Below are 26,541 nucleotides of genomic sequence, written 5' to 3' on the forward strand. Positions count from 1 at the left end.
TCCACAGCCATGAAGCTTAAGGAACACTTAATTTCTGCCTCTAGGGTCACAAAAGTCTGTAAACATAACCATTGTGATAGACCAGCTCGCAGTATTGTAACCAGGACAGCAAACATACCAATGTGTTGCTACAAGCTTGCATTTCAGTGGCAAGATCAGAGCACTATTGCATCAGGCCCTGTCTAAAATGACACATAATTCGCACCTTGTGGAGACTGGAACCTGAATGTAGAAAATCTCCATTTTCCCAGGGAGTGTAAGGAGTTCCTGAAATGGGTCAGGGAAGACCCAGCTGCGGAAAAAGCAAATTCCTTGCCAGGGATCATTAAGAAAGTAACTGAAAACTAGTGATATCATAATGACTTTTAAGTGTATTATGTGACCCCATTTGGAATACTATACAGTTGTGGTTGCTTCACCTCTTAAAAAGGATAGTGTGGAGTTTGAAAAGTTTCAGAAAAGGAAAACCAAAATGATCAAGGGCGGGAGAACCCCCATATGAGGAAAAGGTTTGCATTTGGCTTTTGAGCTCCTGGGCTGAATGTTGGAAGATTCAGGACAAAAGAAAGTACAGTCGTACCTTGGAAGCCGAACAGAATCCATTCCAGAAGTCTGTTCGACTTCCAAAATGTTTCAAAACCAAGGCACAGCTTCTGACTGGCTGCAGGAAGCTCCTGCAGCCAATCGGAACCCGCAGAACCCACATCGGACGTTCAGGTTCCAAAGAATGTTCACAAACCGGGACACTCACTCCTGGGTTTGCAGCGGTCAGGAGCCAAAACGTTCGAAGCTCAAGGCGCTCGACTTCTGAGGTACGACTGTACTTCATACAGTGCACAGTATAACTGCACTCCCCACACTTATGCCCCCTGGCAACTGATATTCAGAGGGCTACTGACTCCAATACTGGAGATAGGATGCAGCCATAATGACTCGCAGCCATTGATAGCCTTATCCTTCATCACTTTATCTAATCCCTTATAAATTTATCTAATCTTTTAAAGTCCCTTTGGTGGCCATGACTACATCTTGTGCTACTGAAGTCCAAAGTTTAATTAAGTGCTGTGTGAAGAAATACTTTCTTTCATCCATTCTTAATTCTTCCAACATTCAGGTTATCTGGATGACGCCTGGGCTTCTAGCATTATTCCTAAAGGAGAAAAAACAAGTGCTGTATTTTTTCTCAACCTCATGCACAATATTACACACCCCCTCTCCTTATTTGCTTTATTTCTAGACTGAAAAGGAATTGTTCCAGGCGCCTAATAATAACAATAACAACAATTTATTTATACCCTGCCCATCTGGCTGGGTTGATCATTGTGGTTGCTGTTTTCTGAACCTTTTAAAAGTTCTACAGTATCCCTCTTGGGGTGCTGCGATCAGAACTGTACACAGTATTATTCCAAGTGTGTTCACGCTGTTGGAGAAATTTAAACGGAAGTTCCTAGAGTGGAGGTTACTGACACAGAAACCCAAAAGGAAAGGAAGCAGGCTTCAAGTCAAAAGATAGGCCTTTACTGAAATAAAAATGTGCACAGGCACAGGCTCAAAAATAAGGAGGAGGCTGCTAAGATCCACATCCAAAGCAATGTTTTTTATACACTTCCAGATCAAACGCGTCATTTCATTTCACCGAAGGATCACACAACAACCTTATGTCAAATAGTTGCAACCCACGCCATAGATCCGTAAATGGAAAGCTTGCTAATTATCCATCCTGCGGATCAAAACTAGGTTGCTGTTTTCCCCCGTCCTGCTGCTCAGTTGGCAAGCGCAGCAGGCTCGCCGATGCTCACGCGGGGGAACGTTTCTAGCCCAAAGCAAGCCGTTTTCATAGCCGGCTTCTGGCCAGGATTTGCAAGCGAGCGCTTTAACCCTCCGCCCCACCTCGCTCCCCTCCTAAGTGTCATGCAAATATCAGGAAAGAGAGGAGAAACCCGCCCAGCGCGCAAATGTAAGCGCTGCTACTATTGGCCCGTGCAGAGGGCGGGGAGGACCGGTGTCATTTCGCCGCGTTGCATCACGCGCCCCCGGACCTCGAGGAAAGGAGCCCGCCCCCTCCGAGGCGAATTTGGCCGGCAAAGGGAGGGAAGGAAGGAGGCTCGCTCGGCTCCGCGGCTTCGATTGGCTCCGGGAGGCGGGCTGGGCCCTGCCTCGATAGGGCAGGAGAGCTGTCACACTCCTCGCCGGATCGAGTTTCTCGCCTTTTACGCACGGCCATTGCGCGCCGGGAAATATTTGGAGAATTCGCCGGGGAGAAGCGTGTCGACTGCTGCTTGCCGCTGCTTTTCCTCCTCCTCTTTGCACGGGTGGAGGCAGGACCGGCCGCCTTGCTACGCGTCTCCTCGAGGGCAAGCCTTGCCAGGTAACAAGAGAAAGCTCGCGCCTTCGCCAGCTGCTCGCTTGCTTCCCATTCATCTTTCTTGCATTGCTTGCGCTTCACAGGAAGCTATGGGAGGCGGCTGGAAGGTTGCAATTCTCCTCTGCAGCCGCCGCCTCCTCCTCGCGTTGGCGCGCAGAAGGAACGTTTCCAAGCCGCTGTTCGTCCCCTTTCCAGGGCTTTCCGCCGAGGCGTCCTCTTGGTGCTCAGTTTTTGATGTGGACATGCCCTGCTTAAGGAAGAGGATGGGTTTCCCCACTTCCCTTAATTTCTCGGTTTTGTTGCGCGCACGGTTGACAGTTTTGGCTTGCAAGCCTCGACCCATTTTCTCCAGGGTTGTCCCAAATTGCATGTATTCAGATTACTCACCCTGGAGTCGATGGGGTAGGGAGAGGCTGCAGCGAAGCGCTTGCAGGGCGGATTTGAATACAGTACTTGCTTGTGGAAAAGAGCCTGGCTGAACACAGTATATCACAAGCAAATGTGCTTAGGACTTTATCGCTCGACGGCTACAGATGCTGCCGCCTAAATAATAATTTATTATTTATACCCCAGCCACTCTGGGCGGCTTCCATAGAAACCTCGATGCTCCAGTTTTAAAGTACCTAGGACGACCCTGTCAGGATGTGACTGAGGGCCGATCCAAGACTAATATTCTGTATCCTTCAGTTGCAAAAAAAGCATAGCATTTTCAAATGTTCAGGGCCCTTTTGAATCACAGAGCTGTAAGGGACACCCCAGGGTCATCTAGTCCAGCCCCCCATGCAGTTTCCACAACAACCCTCTGAGGCAAGTCAGCATTATTATTACCCACAGAGAGCTGAGGTCGAGGGAGTGCCTTTGCTTAAATTCACGCCGTGCATACATGGCTGGGACGAAATTTGAACCGGGTACCTCTTTAGCCACTATGATTCAGCTACTCCGGCTGCTGGTTTCCATGGCAGCTGATAGGCAGAGAGATAAATTGCCTTTGAACCTGGACGTTCCATTTTAGTTGTCACGAGTAATAACTGTTTATAGATCCCCATAAATTTTATCTGCTCATTCCGCCGCCGCCCCCTCACCTGGCCACTAGTTTAAGTTCTTAACTGTAGAGGGTAGCTTGCCATTAGAGACATGTGATCCAGCCCTTCACCTTGCATTCCTCCTTCCTGATTATTATTTTTTAAAGACACATCATTCCCAGTTCGTTTGTTGCGCCTTTAAAGCCGCAGGCCGCTCCGTTGCGCTTGCCTTAAAGCAAGAAAACGAGATCGTGTTTCTTGCTGGCTTCTCTCCAGGGGAAACATATGTGGGTAGTTCTCCCCCCCTTTTTATTTTGCAACGGTTTTTTTTTAAAAAAACAAGTATCCCCCACCCCCGCTCCGCCTGCAGTAGAATCGCACGAGGTGGAACTCGCGGCGGCCCTTCCCTCCCGGTCTCGACTTCACAGTCGCGTTTCTCCTTAAGGCGATGTTTGGTGCACACGAGGGTGCCTGTTTCTAGAAGAATCGCCTGGAAGGAAGCCGGTGGCGGCAGCAGTAGCAGCTTCCTCCAGCGCTCTCGGCTGGCTGCGGTGCAAATGGCGCTCGCTTGCCAGGAACTCGAACAGGAAGGCGGGCTGGGCTGGTGCAGACGGAGCTGCGCAACAGCGGCGGCGAAGGTTGGAAACCGCCGGGTTCTAGAACGCGAGCCCGGGGAATTCCAATTTGGAACGCGGATTCAAATTTGGAACGCAGCTGAAGCCGCTGGACGAACGCCTGCTGTTCATCCCGCGGGGGGACGGGAGGAGAGGCGTGGCTCGGCTTTCTCTCTCTCGCCTTCTCTCTTTACACGCAAGGAGGCGGTGTCTTCGCTCTGGTGGAAGAGAAAATTTTCCAACTTGCGTGACGCAACCGATACGCCCATGGTGCCCTCCTAGTGGTGCAGCAAAATAATAATAATAATTGCTAGCGTATTTGCAAAACTAACCATGGTCCAGGGGATGCGTTCAAATTGAATGGGGGAGCGCGTGTTGAGATGCCTGCATTGGCCTCGATGACCCTCGGGGGTTTCTTGCGAGACTGATTCTTTTTGCTATTCGTGGAAACAGACACACCCCTGCGCTGACGTCAGGAGTTGTGCCCGCCTCAGTTAGGACCCCCTCTCCAATATCTCTCCCCAGAGACCTCTGGTGTTGCTCCTCCTTGTAGTCTATTGACCTGCTTTCTCCTAAATCTGTCAGTAGTGCGAAGGAGAAGTTGCTTCCATATGCCAAGCCCTGGGCAGCTTTGTGGACCCTGCTCAAAGGAAGAGGGCAGATAAATGGCCTGGGAGTGATGATAGTAGTGAAGCCAGCCCTTTCAGGGAATGTGTTGGCTGCCGCACACCCCCTTTGCATTTTATTTAAGGGGCCACCAAAATCTGGAACGAGCTCTGAATCTCTTTGAGACCTTGTGTAGGGGATCTGAGCACTCAAAGCAGTAATTTGCTGTGGGCGGGAAAGTGGATTTCTCCCTTTGTCCATTGCCATTCCAAAGTGTTCTGGATTGACCTTTGAGACCCTGCTTGAAAGTAGTATTAGACAGGGAGGTCTTTTTCCTATGGTGGCTCCATGCTTTTCAAACTCTTTGCCTAGATAGGTAGGTGTGGCTCTGATCTTTTTTCCATTTAATAAGACCTTGAGGAGTCCCTGCTTCTCCCCCCCATTGTTTTTAGTTGGTATTTATTTTAGTTGTTTGGTATTTAACTGCTACTTTTAAAATTCTTTGTTTTGCTGCATTTGCTGCATACTTTCCCGTGCTGATTTAATGTTTTATTGCTGCTGTAACCTTCTTAAATGTCCTAGTGTGGTTTTTTCAAATTGCACTTTTATGGCTTGCAAATTGCCCTGTGGGTGAGTTTTGTGTTTTTATATCCCGCAAGTCACCTTGGTTAATCCCGAAAGGCGGCTTGTGTAAGAATCTAAACAAATTAAAGTTTATGTCCATGGGCTCAAAGGCAGGCTTCCTCAAACTCAGCCCTCCAGATGTTTTTGGCCTACAACTCCCACGATCCCTAGCTAGCAGGACCCAGTGGTCAGGGATGATGGGAATTGTAGTCACAAAACATCTGGAGGGCCGAGTTTGAGGAAGCCTGCTCAAAGGTCTCTTCTCTCCACCCTGCCCCATTTGATCCTTGCCAACAACTGGAAGGTAGGTTAGGTTGCAAGAGAGGAACCAATCAAAAGTCACTGAGTGAGCTGGAATGGGAATTTGAACCCAGGACATTCTGCGTTTCAGTCGGCATATTTCAGAAAGTGTCAATAAAGTAGATTTGCCTTTAAATGCAAACTGAATCAAATTCCTCCCGCCTTCTTAAGCGGATTGTAATCTCTTGTTGCCAGTTGGCATGGAATGCACCAATCCTGCTTGTTCCATTGCAGGGCTGAGAAAATAAAGTGCCCACGAACCAGCATTAGATGTGTTAGTGACTGCTTTGTACAAGTTTGTCTTTGAACACATACACCCATCCAAGCATCACATAGGCAATTGTGACTTGCCAGACCATAAACCCTGTGCAAGGCATCCTATTACCTGGCTGGTCTTGAATCAAGATCCTGCAGCAGTGACAGCCAGGTAAATCCTTAGAAGTGCATGAGTTGCTCAGCTTTACATGTGAGTATGTTCTTAACTTGGGGCTTAAAGCTGTAAATGGCTCGCAGGATTCAAATTATTGAGAGAGTCCGAAAGCCTTTGTAGCCTTTCTGTATCGGGTAACTATGCAGATTATGTGGAAAGCTATGTCTTTAAACAGGTGATGGGGCAAGGGACTTCCAAGGGAAGTTATTTTGCACCACCCCCCCTTCCCAGGAGTGCAGTTTTTCTTACAGCAGTTATCCACACATTTATATACCCTGTAGTACCCAGCCTTTTCTCAGCCTTGAGTCCCCCAGATGTTGTTGGACTACAACTCCCATCATCCCATCATAGTGACTGGGAGTGGCCGCCGAGACCACATAACACTGGTCTTGAAAGACCTACATTGGCTCCCAGTACGTTTCCGAGCACAATTCAAAGGGTTGGTGCTGACCTTTAAAGCCCTAAACAGCCTCAGCCCAGTATACCTGAAGGAGGGCCTTCTGGCGGTTCCCTCAATGCGAGAAGAGAGGTTACAGGAAACCAGGGAGAGGGCCTTCTTGGTAGTGGCACCCGCCCTTTGGAATGCCCTCCCATCAGATGTCAAAGAGATAAACAACTGTCTGACATTTAGAAGACATCTGAAGGCAGCTCTGTTTAGGGAAGTTTTTAATGTTTGATGTTTTAGTCATAGTGTGTTTTTAATCTTGGTTGGAAGCCGCCCAGAGTGGCTGGGGAAGCCCAGCCAGATGGGCAGGGTACAGTAAACAATAAATTATTATTATTATTATTATTATTATTATTATTATTATTATTATTATTATTATTATCCCTAGCTAGCAGGACCGGCAGTCAGGGATGATGGGAGTTGTAGTCCTCCCAACATTTGGGGCCCAGGATTGAGAAAAGGCTGCTCCTAGTCACTGAGGTTTTTTGAAGCTTTGAGGGAGTGATCCAAATTTCTGCACTGTAGAAACCTTCCTGGTTTCAAAGAATTTACATAAGCAATGCCTTGTAGCTTTTGGCTGCACTCTGAAGCAAGGTCATTCCTCTATAATCTTCCCACCTCAGCTTGTGTGGAAAAAAAACTTCCGCTGAACCTGTTTTAACCCTTCAGGCACTGCTGGCTGTTTACACACCTTTGCTGAAACATTCTTCTGAGCAGTAGGTGGAAAATTCCACCACCACTAGCGAGCCAAAATCCCCAGTGGTAGGATCAGCTTCCTCTTGAAATAGGTCAGAACACTTAAAGGTATAATTGTGATTTTTTTGTATTGGCTCTGATCACATTGGTGGGCTTCTGGGACTCAGTAAAACCTCCCCGCCCCGCCCCCCAAGTAATATTCACTTTTTGCAGCTGTATGGTTGTTTGACTTATTTCCCCTCTGCTACTGATTCCTGTTCCTTGTGTCATCCCTTCCTTTTGCTTGCTCCTAAGCAGCAGACGCGGGTGGCGCTGTGCGTTAAACCACAGAGCCTCAGCGGTTCGAATCCCCAACACGGGGTGAGCTCCCGTTGCTCAGTCCCTGCTCCTGCCAACCTAGCAGTTCGAAAGCACATCAAAGTGCAAGTAGATAAATAGGTACCGCTCTGGTGGGAAGGTAAATGGCGTTTCCGTGTGCTGCTCTGGTTCGCCAGAAGCGGCTTAGTCATGCTGGCCACATGATCCGGAAGCTGTACGCTGCAAATTTAGCGCAAATTCTGGGCGTTTGCAGTCTGATTTCTTTTTGGTGAATGCAAGTTAAACATCAATGAGAATGAAAAGTGCTGAGCTGTGACTGGCTCATGCCTGTTGTGCATTTGACTATCAAAACTCACAAGAGCAAACATGCATTTCATCAGTTGGGAGTTGACATTTGATAGGGTACACGGAAATGAGTTCCCTTTCCTTTCATTCAGCTTTGATTGAAAAGAATGGAAAGACATGTCTGGCACGCAGGAGTCTTAAAACTGGGTTCCTGAGTCACGGGACCGACCTGGTACAGCAAGAAAACTCCTAGCACATTTGCAAAGCTAAGTAGAGTCCAGTGCTGTTTCAAGTTGGATAGGGGGCTGTGTGTTGAGATTGGGATCGGACTAATGACCCCCAGGCAATGCACTTTCCCCCAGCTGCTAATATGTCCTAACTCCGTAGAAAACAACAACGCAAACTTTCTTTTTTGTTTCCCCTCCCTAGACCACATCTCTTTATTTTGGGGATATTCCGAGACCCACTTCCCACGGTTCTCTTCTCCGCCCCAACACCCGCGGATCCCAAGTTATGTCCACTGCTCTAATTAATCTGGTAAGAAACGGAGGCCACCAGGTGAGGAGGAGAGCGCTGCTGACATCGCGCCTGTTGCAGGACGACAAGCGGGCGGCGGCTATCTGCCCTAGCTCCACCAGCGTACGCCGAACATCTCGCTTTGACTTGGACGGCAGCGGCCGCCCAGCCACGTGGGACTCCTTCGGGATCTGGGACAACCGCATCGATGAGCCCATCCTCCTCCCGCCAAGCATAAAATATGGGAAGCCCATCCCCAAGGTCAGCCTGTCCAAGGTGGGCTGCGCCAGCCACATTGGGAAGCGGAAGGAAAACGAAGACCGCTTTGATTACGCCCAGCTGACCGATGAGGTCCTGTATTTTGCCGTTTACGATGGGCACGGTGGGGTGGCGGTAGCAGACTTCTGCCATAAGCACATGCAGGAATTCATCCAGTGAGTACATGAATTCTCCTTGGTTTTTTTTTTTTTTTAATTATAGTGGGGTGGAGGGTATTGCACAGTTGAGTAGGAGACACCTCTTGATGTGTATAAGCTGGGCACCCAATGGCACCTTAAACCAAGAACAGGGCCTTCTCTGCAGTGGCTCCCCGTCTGTGGAATGCTCTCCCCAGGGAAGTTCGCCTGGCGCCTTCATTATACACCTTTAGGCGCCAGGCAAAAATGTTCCATTTTAACCAGGCCTTTGGTTGATCTGGTTAACATCCTATGCCCTTTTAAAATATGGCTTTTTGGGGGGGTTGTTATTGGGTTGTTTTTCTTTTGATTATGTATTTTGTGGTTTTTTATCTTGATTTTATTCTGTGAACCGCCCTGAGACCCCCCAGGTATAGAGTGGTATATAAATTCAAATTATAATAATAATAATAATTAATGAACTATGGTTATAGTCTCCACAACAGGATATCTTCGCCCGGCAGGTTGGATGAGATGATGTTCAGGGTTCCTTCCAAATCTGATTCTATGATCTCAGCTACATTGCTTGGCTGTAGCCTGCTCTTACAACACTTCACTTGTCCCACTATGCAAGAAGGATAAACACACACAGTGGAAATGGAATTAACTATGGACTAAGGCAGTGGTTCTCAAACTCTGGTCTGAGTTCTGTTTGGGTGGCTTGTGGAATGGCTGCAGCACAGTCAAATATACCTGTACCCAGCGCTGCACTTACTTTCCTTGATGGGATAATTGAGGACTAAGATGCCCAGCAAAGGTGCCCATGATTCACATGAGTCAGCTGGCTCGATGGAGATGTCAGCCACCAACCTGGTGCCGAGAGATCTCCACGTAGTTGTAGTTGGACCCACACCAGTAGCAAAAGGCACCAGGTGGCCTGGGGAATTTCAAACAGTGGTTCAGAGCAGTTCAGTGGTGGGATCGGTTATCTGGGGTCTGAGGGTGTATGAGTGCTTGTACTAAGTAAGTAAAAAAAATAATTATACCCCGCCCTCCCCGGCCAAGACCAGGCTCAGGGTGGCTAATATCAAATATCAAATGCATTAAAACAAAATCAAACAATTGATTAAAATACAGCTTAAAAATTAGAATCAGGATAAAATTAAATGACTGCCAATGAATTACAACCATAGGGGTCGGGAACCTCAAGTATTCATCAGGGAGCCAGTGTGGTGCAGTGGTTAAGAGCGGTAGTCTCGTAATCTGGGGAACCAGGTTCGCGTCTCCGCTCCTCCACGTGCAGCTGCTGGGTGACCTTGGGCCAGTCACACTTCTCTGAAGTCTCTCAGCCCCACTCACCTCACAGAGTGTTTGTTGTGGGGGAGGAAGGGAAAGGAGAATGTTAGCCGCTTTGAGACTCCTTAAAGGGAGTAAAAGGCGGGATATCAAATCCAAACTCTTCTTCTCTTCTTCATCAGGGCCAGCTATCCATGTTGGTCCCACATGAGCCGATAAAAGGTAACTTACAGGGTCCCATAGATTGGGGGGGGGGTCAAACTGGGCCCAGAACGAAGGCCAGGCGGAACAGCTCCGTCTTGCAGGCCCTGCGGAAGGATGTCAAGTCCCACGGGGCCCTGGTCTCCTGCAATAGAGTGTTCCACCAGGCTGGGGCCAAAGCCAAAAAGGCCTTGGCCCTTGTTGAGGCCAGTTTAACCTCCTTGAGGCCCGGCACCGCCAATATATTATTATTTGAGGACCATAAGGTCCTCCGTGGGGCATACCAGGAAAGGTAGTCCCGTAAGTACGAGGGTCCTGGGCCATATAGGGCTTTAAAGGTTAAAATAGTGGTTCTCAACCTGTGGGTCCCCAGATGTTGTTGGACTACAACTCCCATCACCCCTAGCTGGCAAGGCCAGAGCTCAGGGATGATGGGAGTTGTAGTCCAACAACATCTGGGGACCCACAGGTTGAGAACCCCTGGGTTAAAACCTTGTAGGAGGTCTTTAGACAAAGGCTGGACTACTAGGGTGGTCTAGCTTGGATTTCCTCCAGTGAGTGGACAGTAGAGCTATTTATTTATATATATTGATTAAACATATACTTCATCCAAGGATCACAGGGCAGTCAACAGCATAAAAACACAAAAATACACACAACATAAAAGCAAACGAAGTCATAGGCTAGATGGCCTATGACAGCATTCACCAATCTGCTGCCCTCATATAAACAGAGGAAGCTGCCTTATATATTGGTCTGTGTAGCTCTGCATCATTCCACTGGCTAGCAGTGGCCTTCCAGGGTTTCAGGTATACCTGTCTCTCCCAGCCCTACCTGGGAGGGATTGAACCTGGAACCTGCCCCATAGGCCTTCCAGCTCTGCTGAAGGAAGCTGTCCCAAACGTCTGAAGGGCAGCTGATTGGTGAACGCTGGTCTACAAGATTCCTTCCAGCTGTATGTGATGACACCAGTTGCCTACCCATGAGAAGGCCAGTGGGATGATATTGGTGCTTTTGCAACTACCGCCACTTGTATCTCAGTAGCTGATGTTAGAGGGTTTCTTGGATTGGAGCTTTTGCACTTCCTTCCTTGGGGAGAATTTTAAGACTCTCCCTTGTTTTTTCCAGAGGCTTTCTCACTGAGGAGCAGAACATGGAGTTGGTATTGATGAAAGCGTTTTTAGAAATAGACAAAGCGTACGCCAGGCATGCTCAGTTGTCCGCGGATGGTAAGTAAGAAGCTTGTTTCCGTTCAGCCGTAAAAGAAAGACAGGAGAAAAAGAAATTCATGTGGAAACCACTGTTTTTTCTATTGAAAGTTGAGGCTAGCAGTTGTAGAGAGAGAACGCCAAGTAAAATATAGAAGGACTTGCCTGTTTTTACAAGGTTAGCATGGCTTCATAAGCCTGTGCTGCTTAAAATAATGTTAAAATAATTTGAAATGTTACCTTCAAGCAGATTTGTCCACAGCTGATTTTACACCGCGAGACTATACAGAAGTTTCTGTGTAACTCGGCGGGACTTAAGTTTTGAAAAGGTATGTTGAGCTGTTGAGTTAAAATGACTGGGATCTAGAAGGTTGCGATGAACAAAAAAGTCTTTCCATTCGTTGCCACTGGATAAAAAATCTCTGTGTTGATGCACCGACCTCCACTTAACAGAGGTAATGTTGGCTAACGTCATTGGCATGGATTAAGCTATTTAAGGCTAGGCTATAGTCTTACTTAAAAGCAAGGGCCATTGATCTCCAGTACCTTCACATAATAGTGGTTGGATAGTGGGTGCCAATTCTGTGTTAAATGCAGGTGCTATGCAAGTTACTCAGGTTTTTAAATTCAGTGGAGACAGGCCTGCAATGTTGTTGGCCTCATGTTATGGCTCAGGCTGTAGATAACTTGCTTGGTTCTAAGATAAAAAGAAGCACACATGCCAATGCGCTTTTCTATCATCTTTTGATAACAGTCCCAAGCACAACATCTAGCTTGATGGTAGAACACATTTTTACATGTAGCAGACCCCGGCTTTTCCCGTAAGGATGGGGAAGACTCCTGGCTTATAAGAAAATATTAAGATCAACCTTAGGTCTGATGTTCCAATACAGCTTCATAAGTTCATCCTTGGTGGCTCTTTGCATCCTGCTTTCTCTTAAAATATAACATGCCTGCCAGCCCAACGCCTAATCTCATTCTCTTGCTAATGTATTGTTTAGTTTTACATGGATTAATTATTATTGCTCACCAAATTAAATAGATACTTCTTGATGCAAAAATATATTAAATGACAGCAATTTTGTCTCATGTATATCACTATAAGCAATCTTAATGGAAGCATTTGTTTAGCTTAGTATCCTTCTTGGATGGCGGACATATTGCATAGCCAGCAAGGACACTTCTACAGATCTAGCCTACAATTCTGCCCATATTCTGTTGAGACTAAGCCCTTTGAACCCAATGTGACTTGCTTATGAGAAAGTATGCTTGGGATTGGGCTGTATGGCTATGATCATAGAATTGTAGAGTTGGAAGGGATACTGAGCCCTTGCAATGCAGGAATCTCAACACGTGGTCTCTCATCCAGTTTGAAACCATACTGGACCCTGCTTAGCTTTGCAAATGTACTAGCAGTTTTATTGCTGCCTATACATCAGTGATGGTGAACCTCTGGCCCACGGGGCATAATTACACCTCGCAAGCAGTGCAAACTGCCTACCTGCCCCAGAAGTTTAAAATATGTTCCTGGGCCATCAATTTACAGATGCTTTATTACAATCAGACTTGTAGTTAATGCGCTGTTTGGGTAGTCTGAGTCTTGTTTTACAATGTTGATTTAGTAATGACAGTATAGTTAGTAATAAAAAAAAAGGTGTGGTGTAATTTTTGTTTCCTCGTCTTAAGAAGTTGCCAATCAAAACCATGATTTTTAAATTCTTTAATATGTTAACCTGCAACACTGAAGAAGTGAAAGAGCTGCAGAAACATGCCTGTTTTTATGTTCAGATTTGTGACACCAAACTTGGATGCATTTGCTACATTTATCTACCAGGCCATTGCTCTGAAGTGAACAGGAATTATGCCTTGCATGTGTCCTATCCACCTTAGTGTGGCTGTGCAACTAAATTCCCAGGGAATTGTACTTATAGGCTACTGGAGATGGTGGTTTTTTAATGTTAAAATTGGTTGGAGCACAACAGCCGCAGTGCCCTTTAAAGTATACATCTTTGCCTAACAAAGCTGGACAAATAACAGCTAGGCAAATGCGTAAGTGGGTTTTACTCAGTTAAAAACTAGAAGCCAAAAAACAAACCCACCCCGGTATTTCCCCCCCTCCCTGGTGATTGAATATATTTGCCCAGGTCAGATGTGCACAGTGCAACTAATAAAACCACTTATTTGGCCAGGCTCCTTTGGGGACTTTATAAAATTTTCCTTTTAACTGCCTTTTTAGAGTTGTGCAATTCCAAACATCATAATCCCTCGCCGAGTGTTTGAACAGCAGGAGGTGTGCAGATGGATTGGCTTAGTAACCAAGCCATGGTTGCTATCGGAGACGGATGCGTAATAAAATTGGGTGCAATAATATACCCCCATAACATTTCTAAGCAGAGCCCTTGAGTTAAGAGGGAATGCTTCGCTCTCTTTTGCAGCTCTGATCATCCCAAGTGTTGCAGGTTTCCTCTCTTTACTTTGAGCAAAATTCCTGGGTGAATTTCCTATTTGCCTCTGTGTACATGTTATTTATGGCAGACACTGTACCTGACCAACAGCTCTAGAATTGGAGGCCCGGGACTCTATGCTGGGCTTCAGTGGAAAGAGCGATCTGCTTAATGTGGTCCCAGGTGAAGGAGTCTGGCGGGTTCCTAGCCGGGACCAACGGAAGGTTCCCACAACCACTTTGTCACATTAGTTGTGACGACATGCTCTAAAAGGTGCCCAGTGAGTGTTAAGATACCTCTTGAAAGATTTTAGATGATAATATTTCTGTAGTAATATAATTTCTGTAGCTGTCTAGGAAGCAAACAAATTTTTGTTTTGTTTTAAAATAAGTTAATTAACTTGTGTTCTGAGCCAATGTGTTTTTATGCTGCTAGATACCTTTGGAATAAATGGTGGCAGACTGCTAGTGACTATGAATAGTGTGATTCCTTGATTTTGGAACTGCAATACCGCTTGCGGAACAAATCCACCTATTTGCATTTTTTTCTTTTTGCATTCTCCCATCGTTCCAATGGAGCTTGGAAAGGACTCCTGTACAAACTTCAGTTGATATGAATGTATTCAGCTTGTGGCATTTAGGCAGAGGTGAGCAACCTGTGGCCGTCAGTGATGTCGGACTCCAATTCTCATTCATCCCAGGAAACATGGCTAATGGGTAAGGGATGATGGGAGTTGTGGTCTGGCATCATCTGATCCTAATGGTCCCTCCCATATTATAAACATTATACTTTTAAAGCACATTCAGAACACGTTCTTTCTCTCAAAGTATTCTGGGTACTGTAGTTTTCCACATGCAGAGTTAGTTCCCCACAACTTTTGACAAACCACAGTGCCCAGAATTCTTTGAGGGAACGAATATGCTTTGAAGGTATGGTGTGTACACAGCTTAGTCCTCTCATTGTTTTGATCACTGTCCTCTGGACAGTTCGTCAACGTCCTCCTTAAAATGTGGTACCCACAACTGGGCATGGTACTCCTGGAAGCAAAGCTTAGGAACAAAAAAACATAGGGCTTCCCACAAGTTTCACTATTCATTTAGGAAGTGGAAGAGGACGTTAAATTGAGGGCTGTGTTATTTCTTAGTGCTGAGTAGCTCAGGCTTTTAGGATCTACCTATCCAACAGGATAAGAGGTCAATTACTTTAACTCCTTTTGCAGAGGCTATCTAGGAATTTCTGTGCACTCACTCCTGAGTGCTTTTAGTTATGACCCTGGGATTCGCTGCAACACCCTCAGACATTGGGTGTGTGCATACACACAAATCTCAGTGTGGTATTTGGAGAAGGGCTGTAGATTGCTCATCCCAAAAAGCTATGTCGTCAGGCTTTTAACACTGTGCAAGAGGAGCAAATCTGTGCCTCTTTTCTGGTTTTGGGTGGCAAGATCACGCCAGCCTCTTACTATGGGGTTTCAGGGAAGGCGTTGCCTTTTAGAGCAGTGATGCTAAGGTAACGTTTGGTTACAGATGCACATCCCAAAATGTGCAACTTGCCTTTCCTTAATTTTATGGGCGTAAAAATAAAATAAAATAACAATGTCTGATAATTCCCACCCCAAATGAAGTCCGAAACTGCCCTGGAGTTTGTGCTTTCCAAGAGCGGAAAAACAAACCCACTGATTCAAGATGTCCTGCCACTGTACATTTGTACCTGATGTCTCGGACTGATTCCAGACGGCTTCATTATGGGATGGGTGCTCTGATTCCTGAGGTTTTCCACAGCATTCACCTGGCGTCATTGCCAAGGAAATCCAACAAGTTAAAGAAAAAAGGCCTGTTGCAAACATCCCCCCTCAATTCGATGACCCATTTGTCATATTAAACCTCCGTGTAGAAGCACCCATAATAGTCTCTTCCTGAAGTGGCACTGCAGTTCGAAAAGCAAGGAATTGAATTGGGGCGAGGGAGGTGGGGGAACTAGAGGTGGCCTCCAGATCTGGCCTTTAAAATTTAGAGGGGAGTTGGGAAAGAAGGCAAAAATTAGCTCAACCTTTTACGCCTTGCTGTGCTTTATTCATATTGCTACTTAAAACAGGTATCTTACGAGCAATGCTGAAAAGTGTGGTTTGCCCCTCTCCATTTCATGTGTATTGCTTCTCCTTTCCCACCCTTTCCTTATTTAAGCACCTGCTTTGGAGTGTGCAGGAATGTTATGCAGGTGGACCTAGAAGTAAGACGCACACCCAAGTCCACGAGGTGTACTTGCAAAACACAAATAATACCAGGCTGATTGTGCTATAATGTCATGACCACATTGAGCTTTCTGTGGTTAGAGAGTTGGACTTAAGGCGTGAGACCAGGGACTTGGCTATACAGCTGCAAATGCAACATTTTAAGTGCATTTTATTTGCATTATACAAATTTGACACTACATAGTGATGGTGAGCTTATGGCAAATTCAATATATTTTTCAAAAATAAAATTAAATTAAAAAGCATTTTTATATGTGTCTAGATTCTGCCCAGGGCTCAAATCCCCACTCATCTATTAAGCTCCCTGTGTGACCTCAGGCCAGTCACTCACTTTCAGCCTGACCTGCCCTACAGGGTTCTTGTGGGAATAAAATGGGGAAGAAGAGAAGCCACGTATATCGCCTTGAACTCTTTGGAGGAAAGGTGGGATATGAATGCAAGAAAATAAATACATTTCCTAATGATACAAAACATCCAAGAAGAGATGGGAGGAAGGGGGGAAATTATTCCATCAAAAATTGTTGGGCAACCTTACAAAGGCAGTTTTCAACAGCTGGTCAGCGAGCTCTTTGCAGTAAGAATACCTGTTTTAATTCATTGCCTAGTTTAGATTCCTCTTCTGTTGCTGTCCTTTTGTTTTCCTATCTAACGTCCCCATTCTGTGGTGCTTCCACTTCACAACAAGGCTTGATGTCTCCCCGCCCCCCGCCCCTCAAGTGTTCAGTTCATCTTTATTTTTTAATATATTTTTTTTTATAATGCATGCCGCCCTTTCATCCGTAGATCTCCGGGTGGTTCACAACAAAGAAATACAATATAGAAACACTTTAAATACGTGATAAAAACAATAACAAAAATACACGAACCAGTAACTCAACTCTCCCCCTTATTAAAAGATTGCCGTAGATTCTCTTGGCATTTCAGTTCAGGGGCAAAAATAGGCATAACTCAGGACCTGGCGCCAGTGTTAGGAATTCAGTTCTGTAAGTTGGGCGCCATATGGGTCCATAAACCAGGGTCACACTCGCCCAACGGAATGCATGGCTGCCATTTTGGGACCAGGTGGCTTGAAAGCCCTATTTTTCAGTATGGCTTTTTGGTTCCTGAAATTCATTCTGATAAAACAGAACGGATAGTGGCAAATAGCCAGGTGCGAAATGCGCCTGTTGAATTTCGAACGCTGACCTGGCCTGATCCCCTTCCTTGAAAGGCTTGCCATACCTTTCACAACTGGCTTAGTTCTCCTGCATCTGTTCCCAAAAAGGAAACTGATCCAGCACCATGCAGCTTTGCTACTGAGCACCCGGGAGTAAGGAAAAAGGCTTTCCCACTACTCGTAGAACTTCAGCACCTGTAAAGCACATGCCAGTTTAATTAAAGTACTTCAGAAAGCTACTGTGTAAGGGCATTTGTTTAAGGCTCTGTAAAGGTAAAGGGACCCCTGACCATTAGGTCCAGTTGCAGACAACTCTGGGGTTGTGGCGCTCATCTCGCTTTATTGGCCAAGGGAGCCGGCGTACAAGGGAGCCGGCGAACCAGAGCAGCGCATGGAAACACAGTTTACCTTCCCACCGGAGCGGTACCTATTTATCTACTTGCACTGGGGTGCTTTCGAACTGCTAGGTTGGCAGGAGCGGGACCGAGCAACGGGAGCTCACCCCGTCGCGGGGATTTGAACCGCCGATCTTCTGATCGGGAAGCCCTAGGCTCTGTGGTTTAACCCACAGCGCCACCCGCGTCCCTTTTAAGGCTCTGTAGCTGCACCTGTTTTACTAGTACGAGAATAGACGAGAACTCGCCACAGACTTCACCCAGCCCAAGCACCAACATGCCACATTTTCTCCCCATTGCATGGAGTCTTGTTGTCAAAACGTTGCTGCTTTGTGTGCATGCCCCCACTCTGCTTGTTTCCTGTCTTTGTAGCTTTAGCTATGCAGCAGTGACTCTTTACGGGTGGTTAAAGTTTTTTAAGTTGAGTGGCAGCTTTGTGTGTAGTGCTCAGGCCTTGACTGCCTCTCCTTACATGACGTTTTGTAGCCACCTTGCTGAACGCCGGGACCACGGCGACAGTGGCCTTGTTGCGCGATGGGATCGAGCTGGTTGTGGCCAGTGTTGGAGACAGCCGCGCCCTTCTGTGTCGCAAGGGGAAAGCCATGAAACTGACCATCGACCACACTCCGGAGAGAAAAGATGAGAAGGAAAGGTACTTCACCAGAAACCTTGGGCTGGAGTTGTTGTTGTTGTTGTTTTGGGGGGTGTAAAATTTGTATCCCTTGCAAAGACTGCTAAGGAATGAAAACAAGCGGCTGTGGGCTAATAATAATAATAATAATAATAATAATGATAATAATAATAATATAATTTATTATTTGTACGCCGCCCATCTGGCTGGGTTTCCCCAGCCACTCTGGGCGGCATCCACAAAGACCAAAAATACACTAAGCTCTTTCACAGCAAAGCTGTGGTTGGTGTCGCTTGCATAAATCTGTCGTGCTAAGTGCTTGGATATGTACGACCATAGTGAACATTCCATCCTCTCTTCCTTTCCTACTTTGTGTGTTTGCGCAATCGAAGAATCAAGAAAACCGGTGGTTTCATAGTCTGGAACAGCCTGGGACAGCCCCACGTAAACGGCAGGCTTGCAATGACCCGCAGCATAGGAGATTTGGACCTTAAGAAATACGGTGTCATAGCAGAACCAGAGACAAAACGGGTTCAGGTAAGAGGCTGAGCACCTTCCTTTTCTACACCCTGACCTCATTTTCTTGTAAAGATGGCACAGCACTAAATAGCTGGCACTGCTACCATTCCTTAGAAGTGTTTCCCACCAGCAATGCTCTTTCAGACTGTGGTACCCTGGCAGACCCTGCTATGGCCTGGTCTATACAGTATTTGGACCTGGGGGGGGGGGGGTTCCTGGCTAATTTATTTTTTTCAACAAAGCATTTGTGCATTGGATAGCATACAGAATGTGTGTGGCAATGAAGCCACTTTTGCAGAGTTGCCAAGTTCCAGGGAGATGCATTTTTGGATATATACCTATGGATCTCGGAATCTTTTCTTCCCTTGAGGCCCAGCTGGCTTTGAGAGGGAGGTGGGAGAGCCACTACTGACCTCTGTTCCTGGCCAGTATTACTCACTTTTCCTTATAGGGTTAATGAGGGTGAGCCAGAGAGAGAGAGGAAAAGATCGGAATGCTACCCAGGTTAAAAGTATTTGCCCTCCCTCTAATGGTTAACTCGGTAGGTGAGGGCCAGCAGGATTGTAACATAACTGGGGCCGCTGAGAAGGAAGCTCAAAATTTTGCAGTAGCATAGTGGTACCTCGGGTTACAGACACTTCAGGTTACAGATGCTTCAGGTTACAGACTCCGCTAACCCAGAAATAGTACCCCGGGTTAAAAACTTTGCTTCAGGATGAGAACAGAAATCGCGTGGCAGCAGCAGGAGGCCCCATTAGCTAAAGTGGTACCTCAGGTTAAGAACAACTTCAGGTTAAGAATGGACCTCCAGAACAAATTAAGTTCTTAACCCAAGGTACCACTGTATAAAAAATATACTAGATGCCCTCATCCCAAAAATAGCCCTATGAAGACTGAACATGGTTGGCCACAGAATGCAAAGTGTGGGTTCTTTTTTGGGGGGGAGGGGTAATATAAAACTAGAGGGAAGGGTAATAAAATTGAGGTTCATGGAAAGAGGGGGCTGATGGAACCCTGAAGAGGATCACGCCACACTGCAACACTTTGTTGCAGCTCTCACTTGTGGAAATAGGTATGTTTACGTTTGTATCACTACTCAAAGCTGGGCATTTAGTATACTTTTGTTTGTGTGGCGTGTCATTTCAGTTGCACCATGCGAGCGACAGCTTCCTGGTCCTTACCACAGATGGCATCAACTTCATGGTGAACAGCCAAGAAATCTGTGACTTTGTTAGCCAGTGTCACGATCCCACGGAAGCAGCTCACCTCGTAACTGAGCAGGTAGGCGTTTCTGCCTTTCCAACACAGAAAACACCACCACTGTCCAGTTTTGAGCAAAGCCAGTTAAGTCCGCTTCATTCTTTTTGGGTGGAACAACCTCCTACAAACCAGTGATGAGACAAGCCCAGTTTGTTAAACGTATATGGCGGTTGTTTTCCTGCAAGGAAAATTTTCCCATTAGGTTTTATTGTCTTCAACAGCTAATTGGAAGTTGCTGGTGTAGCTCAGATACATCACTTTCCTTTCAGTTGTGCCCTTGCTCAAGGACAGCAGGGACCCATAGTCTTGCTTCACTGTCAGATATAAAGAGTTGCTTTTGGAAAGCAGATGCTGAAAAAGTCAACAGAACTGCTGCTGCAACTGTTTACCTGCTGGGAACGGTTCTCTGACTCAAACCGAGAAGATACTAATTTTGAACAACGCAGGCAGTCAATGGATGACTACCATATCTAGTCAGCTGGAATCCAAAAAATAAATCCATACACTACAGTCTGCATTGTTTTATTTCCCCCCAAAATCTGAAGATCACTGTTCCCCACATTTATTGATAGTGTAACTTAGGAGTAACTGATGTGAGGCTCCCTTGGATGCTATTGGACTCCAGCTCCCATCAGCCCTAGCCAGCATTGCCAATGGTTGTAGGAGCTGCAGCTACGTTAAGCTAGTGGCATCCAGATGATGATGAACAAAATTGTATTATTATTTTTTTACCATTATGATGATTGTTATTAAACAGTATCCACCCCGTGTTAAAACTTCTGTGGGCTATTCTTTCTCCTTCCACACCACCCTGTGATGCTATTGCCCCATGTTGAAATTCACAGACTTCTAAAAAGGTCCAACATGCAGAAATGTGCAGAGTGGCTGAAATTTGTGGGTAGCTTTTGTATCAACACCCTTCTCAATCCGTTCCTGTTTATTAATAGTCACAGACTTCAGTTTCTAGAAAGTATGTACTGATAACAAGATTAGGTTCAGATCCTGATTTTAGTAGTTTGTAAAACAGACCACCTCAGCGCAACGTATTTTATGGATTGTCCAGTTTGACTGATCCATCTATGTCCATTTTATTTCTCTTCTGCACGTCATTCACAATTGGGAAACCTGTGTATATATGCATACATTTCCTCTTTTGACAGAAGTGGATAAAATTTGAAGGCGGGGTAAGCCCTCCAGTGTAGGCAAAGTCTGCCAAATCACAGGCAATGAAGTCCACTTGCTTTTGCGCCTTTGGGAGGTGCTTGGAATGGAAGGCTATAATGTAGCCACAATTTGGGGGGTGGGACTTCCCTTGAATTTGAATTATCTGGGGAATACATTAGATGCTTGTGGACACCAGTTCCCACCAGCCTCAGGCAACATGGCCAACGATCGGGGTGATGGGAATTGTATTCCAGCAACATTGGGCAGGTCACAGTTTCCCCCCATCCCTGATTTTGGTAGGATTTCAAAACTCCAGATTGCCTGCATCAATTCTTAGTTGAAAGAATACAGCCGAACAGAGTGAAGGGCTAAAGCTTTGTGCCTTTTGCAATCTCTCCCTCAGGCCATACAGTATGGAACGGAAGATAACAGCACTGCCATTGTCGTGCCGTTTGGAGCTTGGGGCAAATACAAGAACTCTGAGGTCAACTTCTCATTCAGCCGGAGCTTCGCCTCGAGCGGGAGATGGGCCTGAGTCGCTGCTGCTACGAGGAGATGTGGACTGGACTGTCCTGTAGGAGGCCTCGCAAGGCAGAGAGCAGATCTGTAGATAGTGGCGCCCATCTCTCTCTCTCTCCCAGCACCTTGTGCTTTCTGCCTGGGTAGAAAACCATTGTTAACTTGATGTTGCCTCTTTAACAAACACGTCTGCTACTGCTTAATCTCAGAGCCAGCGATTTTCGCCCCCTCCGTCCAACGTAGATAATTCTGTCTGGTTCTTTGGCACAGACAAGATGTTGGCTCTTTGCACCTGGCTGACAAACCCTCTGAAGGGGTTTTTAACCAAGTGTTTCTTATGCACAGCGTATGTTTTTAGAGGATGAGAGAGAGAGCGAAGAGGCCAAAGGGGCTCTCTTTATTTGCACAGTGCGAAAGGGAGCAAGCGCACAAGGAGAGAAAAGGTGGCGTTTCATCTTCTCCGCTCTCACAAGTCTTTCCTTCCCTATTTGAACAGAAGTAAGAGAAAGCCAGGAGATTCGAAGGCAATGTGGCTGGCTGTGCTTTGCTTTGCTTAGCCTGCTGGCACCAGGTTAACCACCAAAGCTGACTTTGGTTTTGGTTAGTCCAGATCCGGAGAGAAAGGGATCTTGGTCTCAGGGCTAAGACTCCGTTCAGTGGAAGTCAAACAGAAAATATCAGCTGTGTGTATGTGTGTAATGTCCTGTCCTTAAGTCCAATTTCTCATAAGCAGAATGTGGCTTTTACACTTGGGCTGAAGCCCATGTCTATTCCTCTGTCTGTGGGTTTATAATTGGAGAACCCCTCCATACCCCTCAAGGCAGAAGTGGACACAACACTAACAGGGATTGTGGCAATCGTCACGTTTCTTCCGAAAGGCGGAAGCAATGTAGGTTTTCTGTATTTATTTGTTTTTTCTTTAAATATACCAATACTAAGAAATCCCCCCTTTTTTAAAAAAAATACTGCTTTTCAGGAGCTAAACCCTTTCAAAGAACATCTTGTTCTTCAGTTCTTTTTTAGATGTTGCTTCTCTTTCAGAGCCACTGAAAAATGCTGTCCGAGACGCACAGAGTTAACTTGGATGGGGACATGTTGCCCAGTGGGTATTCAGTGTTCGATTGCACAACGGTTGAAGTTCCTAAGGGATTTCTCTCCCTCTTCCCAAGGTAGCAAGAAGTTGAGGATACGCTTTGGAAGGGAGATTTTTGTAAGGGAACGGGTAGGGTTATATTTGGACTTGCCACTCGTCTTAATCAGAATTTCACTTTAGAAGCAAATGCTGGAGGGAAGCAAAAGGTTTAAATGAGGTAAGTAGAGTTTCTCCAGGAAATTCTACACTTCCCCCACTTCAAATGTACCACGGGGGGACCAAGGGAACAATCGGCATTCCTTGGCTGGACTTCAATAGGTTTCATGTAATAGAGGCCAAGGATATGATCCAGAGTGTTGTGTCACAGAGACCATTCACACTTCTAGATCATGGGTAGCCAACATGGCAGCTGCAGGTATTGTGGACTGCAGATCCCATAATCCTGACAATTGGCCGTGCTGGCTGGGACTGCTGGAAGATGGAGCCCCAGAACACCTGCTATATACTGCTATATACTGTCGGTACTAGAGGCTGTCAACAATAGTTCTTCATTTCTGACATAGATACTTTGAACATAAATACTTGGAATTGAAAACGGCCACCCCAAAGCAGTAAGAGTTGTTTCACAGTGGGACGTTCTCCCTGGAAAGGTGGTGAACCTTCATTGAAGGTTTTCAAGCAGAGGTTGTATGGGCCTTCAGACATGGGTGCTATAGTTGAGATTCCTGCATTGCAGGGGTTTGGACTATAGATGACCCACAAGGCCCCTTCCAACTCTACAATTCTGTGATTCTACGAAAACCCAGAATTAAGCCGCTATAAAGTTACCTGGCACTGAGGTGTAGCAGTGCTGAGCTCTTTTAGCTGAACCCTGATCGCAATGTGAACCCGTGGACTTGCTGCTTGATGCCAGTACTAATTAGAGCCACACCTTTTGCATAAATCATTCCAGTTTCACTTCTGCACAGCTGTTCATAAAGCTTCCTTTGGCCATGTACCTGTTGAAAACCACAAAGTACTTTGGAAACGGTGCCCTGGGTCCTGTTCTGGTGTTATCTTGTGTGTATTCTACATGTTTGTATATATGATATATAGAGAGAAATGATATATCTACTTTATAAGTAAAAGAATATGTTAAAAAATATTTGCATCCAGTGCTGTTTCGCTTAGTCCCCGCAACGGCACATATGAAAACGGTTTCCCTCTTTGCTACTTCCCAGGTTGTTGGGACCTGGGCTGAGAAAGGGCTAAAGTGTATGTCCCTATAGAGTCAGGGTGATGTATTATCCCATGTGAGGAGAACATTGACCTCTCTCTGTTGGGGTTTGTTGCCTTTGGAGATCTTGTATAAAAACAGCAACCTTTTTGTGCGCGTCCAATTGATGCACAGCCGCTGAAGCGTGGGTCATTTGGGATCCGGAAGGGTGGGCTAATGCTCACTCCATCGACATGCACAGGGGCCATTAACCGAGAGAGCCCCCCCCCCCCCACAAAATGGTCACTGCCTGTCTCCAAATTTGGCTACCTACTTATGTGGCATTGTGTTAATCGAATGATCCCTCATTGGCTGGGATTGTTCCATTGGCTCAAAGGCTGACTAAGAAGAAATATTTGTCACAGTCCTAACAAAGTTTCTGCCACCAGCACTTAAGTCTTCTAGCCCACTAATGTGTACCAACACAACAACAAACAAACCTATGGTCACGTAAAGCATACTCATTAAACACACAAGACGTAACCGGCTGTGTTCTTAGATAAATAAGGTATACTATTCATTGTATCAAATCATAAATTTCAACAGAAGTAACTCATAAAGTTCAACAAATGAACAAAGCAGAAGACCCAGTAGATCAGATCATTCTCTAATCAGTTTTTGCATAAGGTCCATTTGTGTAATAGTGTCTATTCCACCTGTCTGTTCATAAGGTCCAAACAATCCACATGAAAGGTTGTTACAGTTCCACAGAATCCTTTTGCAGAGTCTAAGACAAGGGTTTCTGGAGTATTGACCTTGTTTTGCCATCCTGGGCTTCATCAGTAGTTAAAACTCTAAGTAATACAAATAAATACAATATCGTGATCTCACACATTTTACAGCAAAAATAATATAAAACCATAAATAACTGTATATACCATATGTGATATTACAGGACAGTGGATCTTATGGCATAGTAGTAGCTGCGGTAAGCAGCAACTGTTACAAAGTAGGGTTATATGAACAAGCACAATATTGATTTACAGATGTTGGCAATCCACAGGTATAGAATATCTGTCTTAAAGTGACCCATATGGCACAGCAAAAGTAAAACAAACTTAATCCATGTTCAGATGTTATACATATAAACATTAATACAAACTCATACATTAATGTAAACAATTTTTGGATCTAAAGTAATAGCAATCCACAAATGCACAATTTTGTACTCAAAATTTGAGACAATGAATAGTATACCTTATTTATCTAAGAACACACGCAGTTACGTCTTGATTGAAGATTCACGAATGTGTACCAGCATGTCATGTAATAAATGCAACAGTTGCATTTCCCAAACTGCGCAGAAATAACCACCAGTGGCTACCTGCAGGAGAGGCATTGACCGTGCTGTATGCAAACTGCGCCCTGGGCTTTTTTTGTTGTTGAATGAAAATGCCTTTTCTTTCATTGTGTGCCGGAAGAACTTTGCCTGTATTTTGCACAAAACCTGGAGCTTTGGTAAGTGAATGGGTGGTTGATTTGGTTACAAGGGATTTGATCAAACTAAATGTAGGCAGTGGGGAGCAAACTTAAAGTATTCAACCAAACTGAATTAATAGGTGCTAGTTTTTAGGGTGGGTGAGTGGGTTTCTGAGACTGGGTTTGGGGAAAGTTCAATTGCTTTTGATATTACTAAACCATAGATCCTTTTATCACGTTGCTGAATGTACTGGAGAGAGGGAGACCCTCTCCGGGGGAGTCAAAGTTGGGAGGTTGCAATGCCGCCCCAAAGGCGAGATGACAGTGTAAGGAAATTCCTGCATATGTAGAGTGTGACTTGGCAGCTTCATGCATCCTAACTGACTTGTTGGAAGTACTGAAGTGCACTTGTGTAAATTGTGTTGCGTACTTTTTGCCTTGGCGAGAATGTAGATATTTGAATGTTGATTGTTCAGGTTTGGGGGTGGGGCATGCAAACTTGTTGGGTGGTCCAAATACAGGCTCTCCCCCCCCACTGCATTTTTGCAGAGGCTGTTGGCAGACCATGGTTAACTATTTCCACGCTGGGGCTTAATGAGAAACCCCTCTTGCTCTCTGTCAGGAATGTCTGCCGAAGGCAACACCACGGTCTGCTAGCACGTATGTTTAAAAATCAACAGCAGTGTGTACGATAATTAAAGTTTCTTAATGGTCGCTGTGATTGGATGTGGACATTTCTATTGTGGATTCTGTGGCACAGCTGCTGCATCATTTTAAACAGTTACTTTGTTTAAAAAAAATACGTGGAAGCAGGTTGGAGACGGAAGAGTATTTTAATAAACAGCTTGCTGCTAAGGACATTTGCCTCCTCTCTTTTTCTTCACCTGCATGTCCTTTGATTCGAATTACAAGAAATGGTAGGATTATAATTTTTTTGTATTTTTTAGATTTTCCATCATACAATTTAATTAAAAAAAGAGAAATAATACACAACAGAAAAGAAACATTAAATCATTATACATTAAATCACTATGCAATATCCAAAAAGGAAAAAGAAAAAACATAAACAGGGTGGTGGGTTTATTTTGCAGTGGTACCTCGGGTTAAGTACTTA

The 26,541-nt window shown here is 45.5% G+C and overlaps 1 protein-coding gene across 4 annotated transcripts; it reads left to right on the forward strand.

The window, feature by feature from the left end:
- The first annotated feature begins 2,317 nt into the window (after nt 1-2,317).
- Nucleotides 2,318-26,285, forward strand: PPM1K (protein phosphatase, Mg2+/Mn2+ dependent 1K). Of its 4 annotated transcripts, XM_081207240.1 has the most exons (8): nt 5,943-5,958; nt 7,076-7,210; nt 8,135-8,655; nt 11,242-11,342; nt 18,054-18,219; nt 18,591-18,735; nt 19,864-19,998; nt 21,545-26,285. In XM_081207240.1, the coding sequence occupies exons 3-8, from the start codon at nt 8,219-8,221 to the stop codon at nt 21,674-21,676; spliced, it is 1,116 nt and encodes a 371-aa protein (XP_081063366.1). In that variant the 5' UTR covers nt 5,943-5,958; nt 7,076-7,210; nt 8,135-8,218; the 3' UTR covers nt 21,677-26,285. The 4 variants fall into 4 exon arrangements, with proteins under 4 accessions (XP_081063364.1, XP_081063365.1, XP_081063366.1 ...); XM_081207238.1 differs by lacking the exons at nt 5,943-5,958; nt 7,076-7,210 and adding an exon at nt 2,318-2,368; XM_081207239.1 differs by lacking the exon at nt 7,076-7,210 and having other exon boundaries at nt 5,860-5,958.
- Nucleotides 26,286-26,541: the final 256 nt, after the last annotated feature.

Source organism: Podarcis bocagei, assembly GCF_964188305.1.
Source record: "Podarcis bocagei genome assembly, chromosome: 9".
Taxonomy (NCBI): Eukaryota; Metazoa; Chordata; class Lepidosauria; order Squamata; family Lacertidae; genus Podarcis; species Podarcis bocagei.

Excerpts from the sequence above, each read along its gene's own strand:
- PPM1K (XM_081207238.1), top strand. The coding sequence starts at position 8,219 with ATGTCCACTGCTCTAATTAATCTGGTAAGAAACGGAGGCCACCAGGTG. Across the intron at positions 18,220-18,590 it reads AGAAAAGATGAGAAGGAAAG|AATCAAGAAAACCGGTGGTT; the intron begins GTACTTCACCAG and ends GCGCAATCGAAG. Across the intron at positions 19,999-21,544 it reads CTCACCTCGTAACTGAGCAG|GCCATACAGTATGGAACGGA; the intron begins GTAGGCGTTTCT and ends TCTCTCCCTCAG.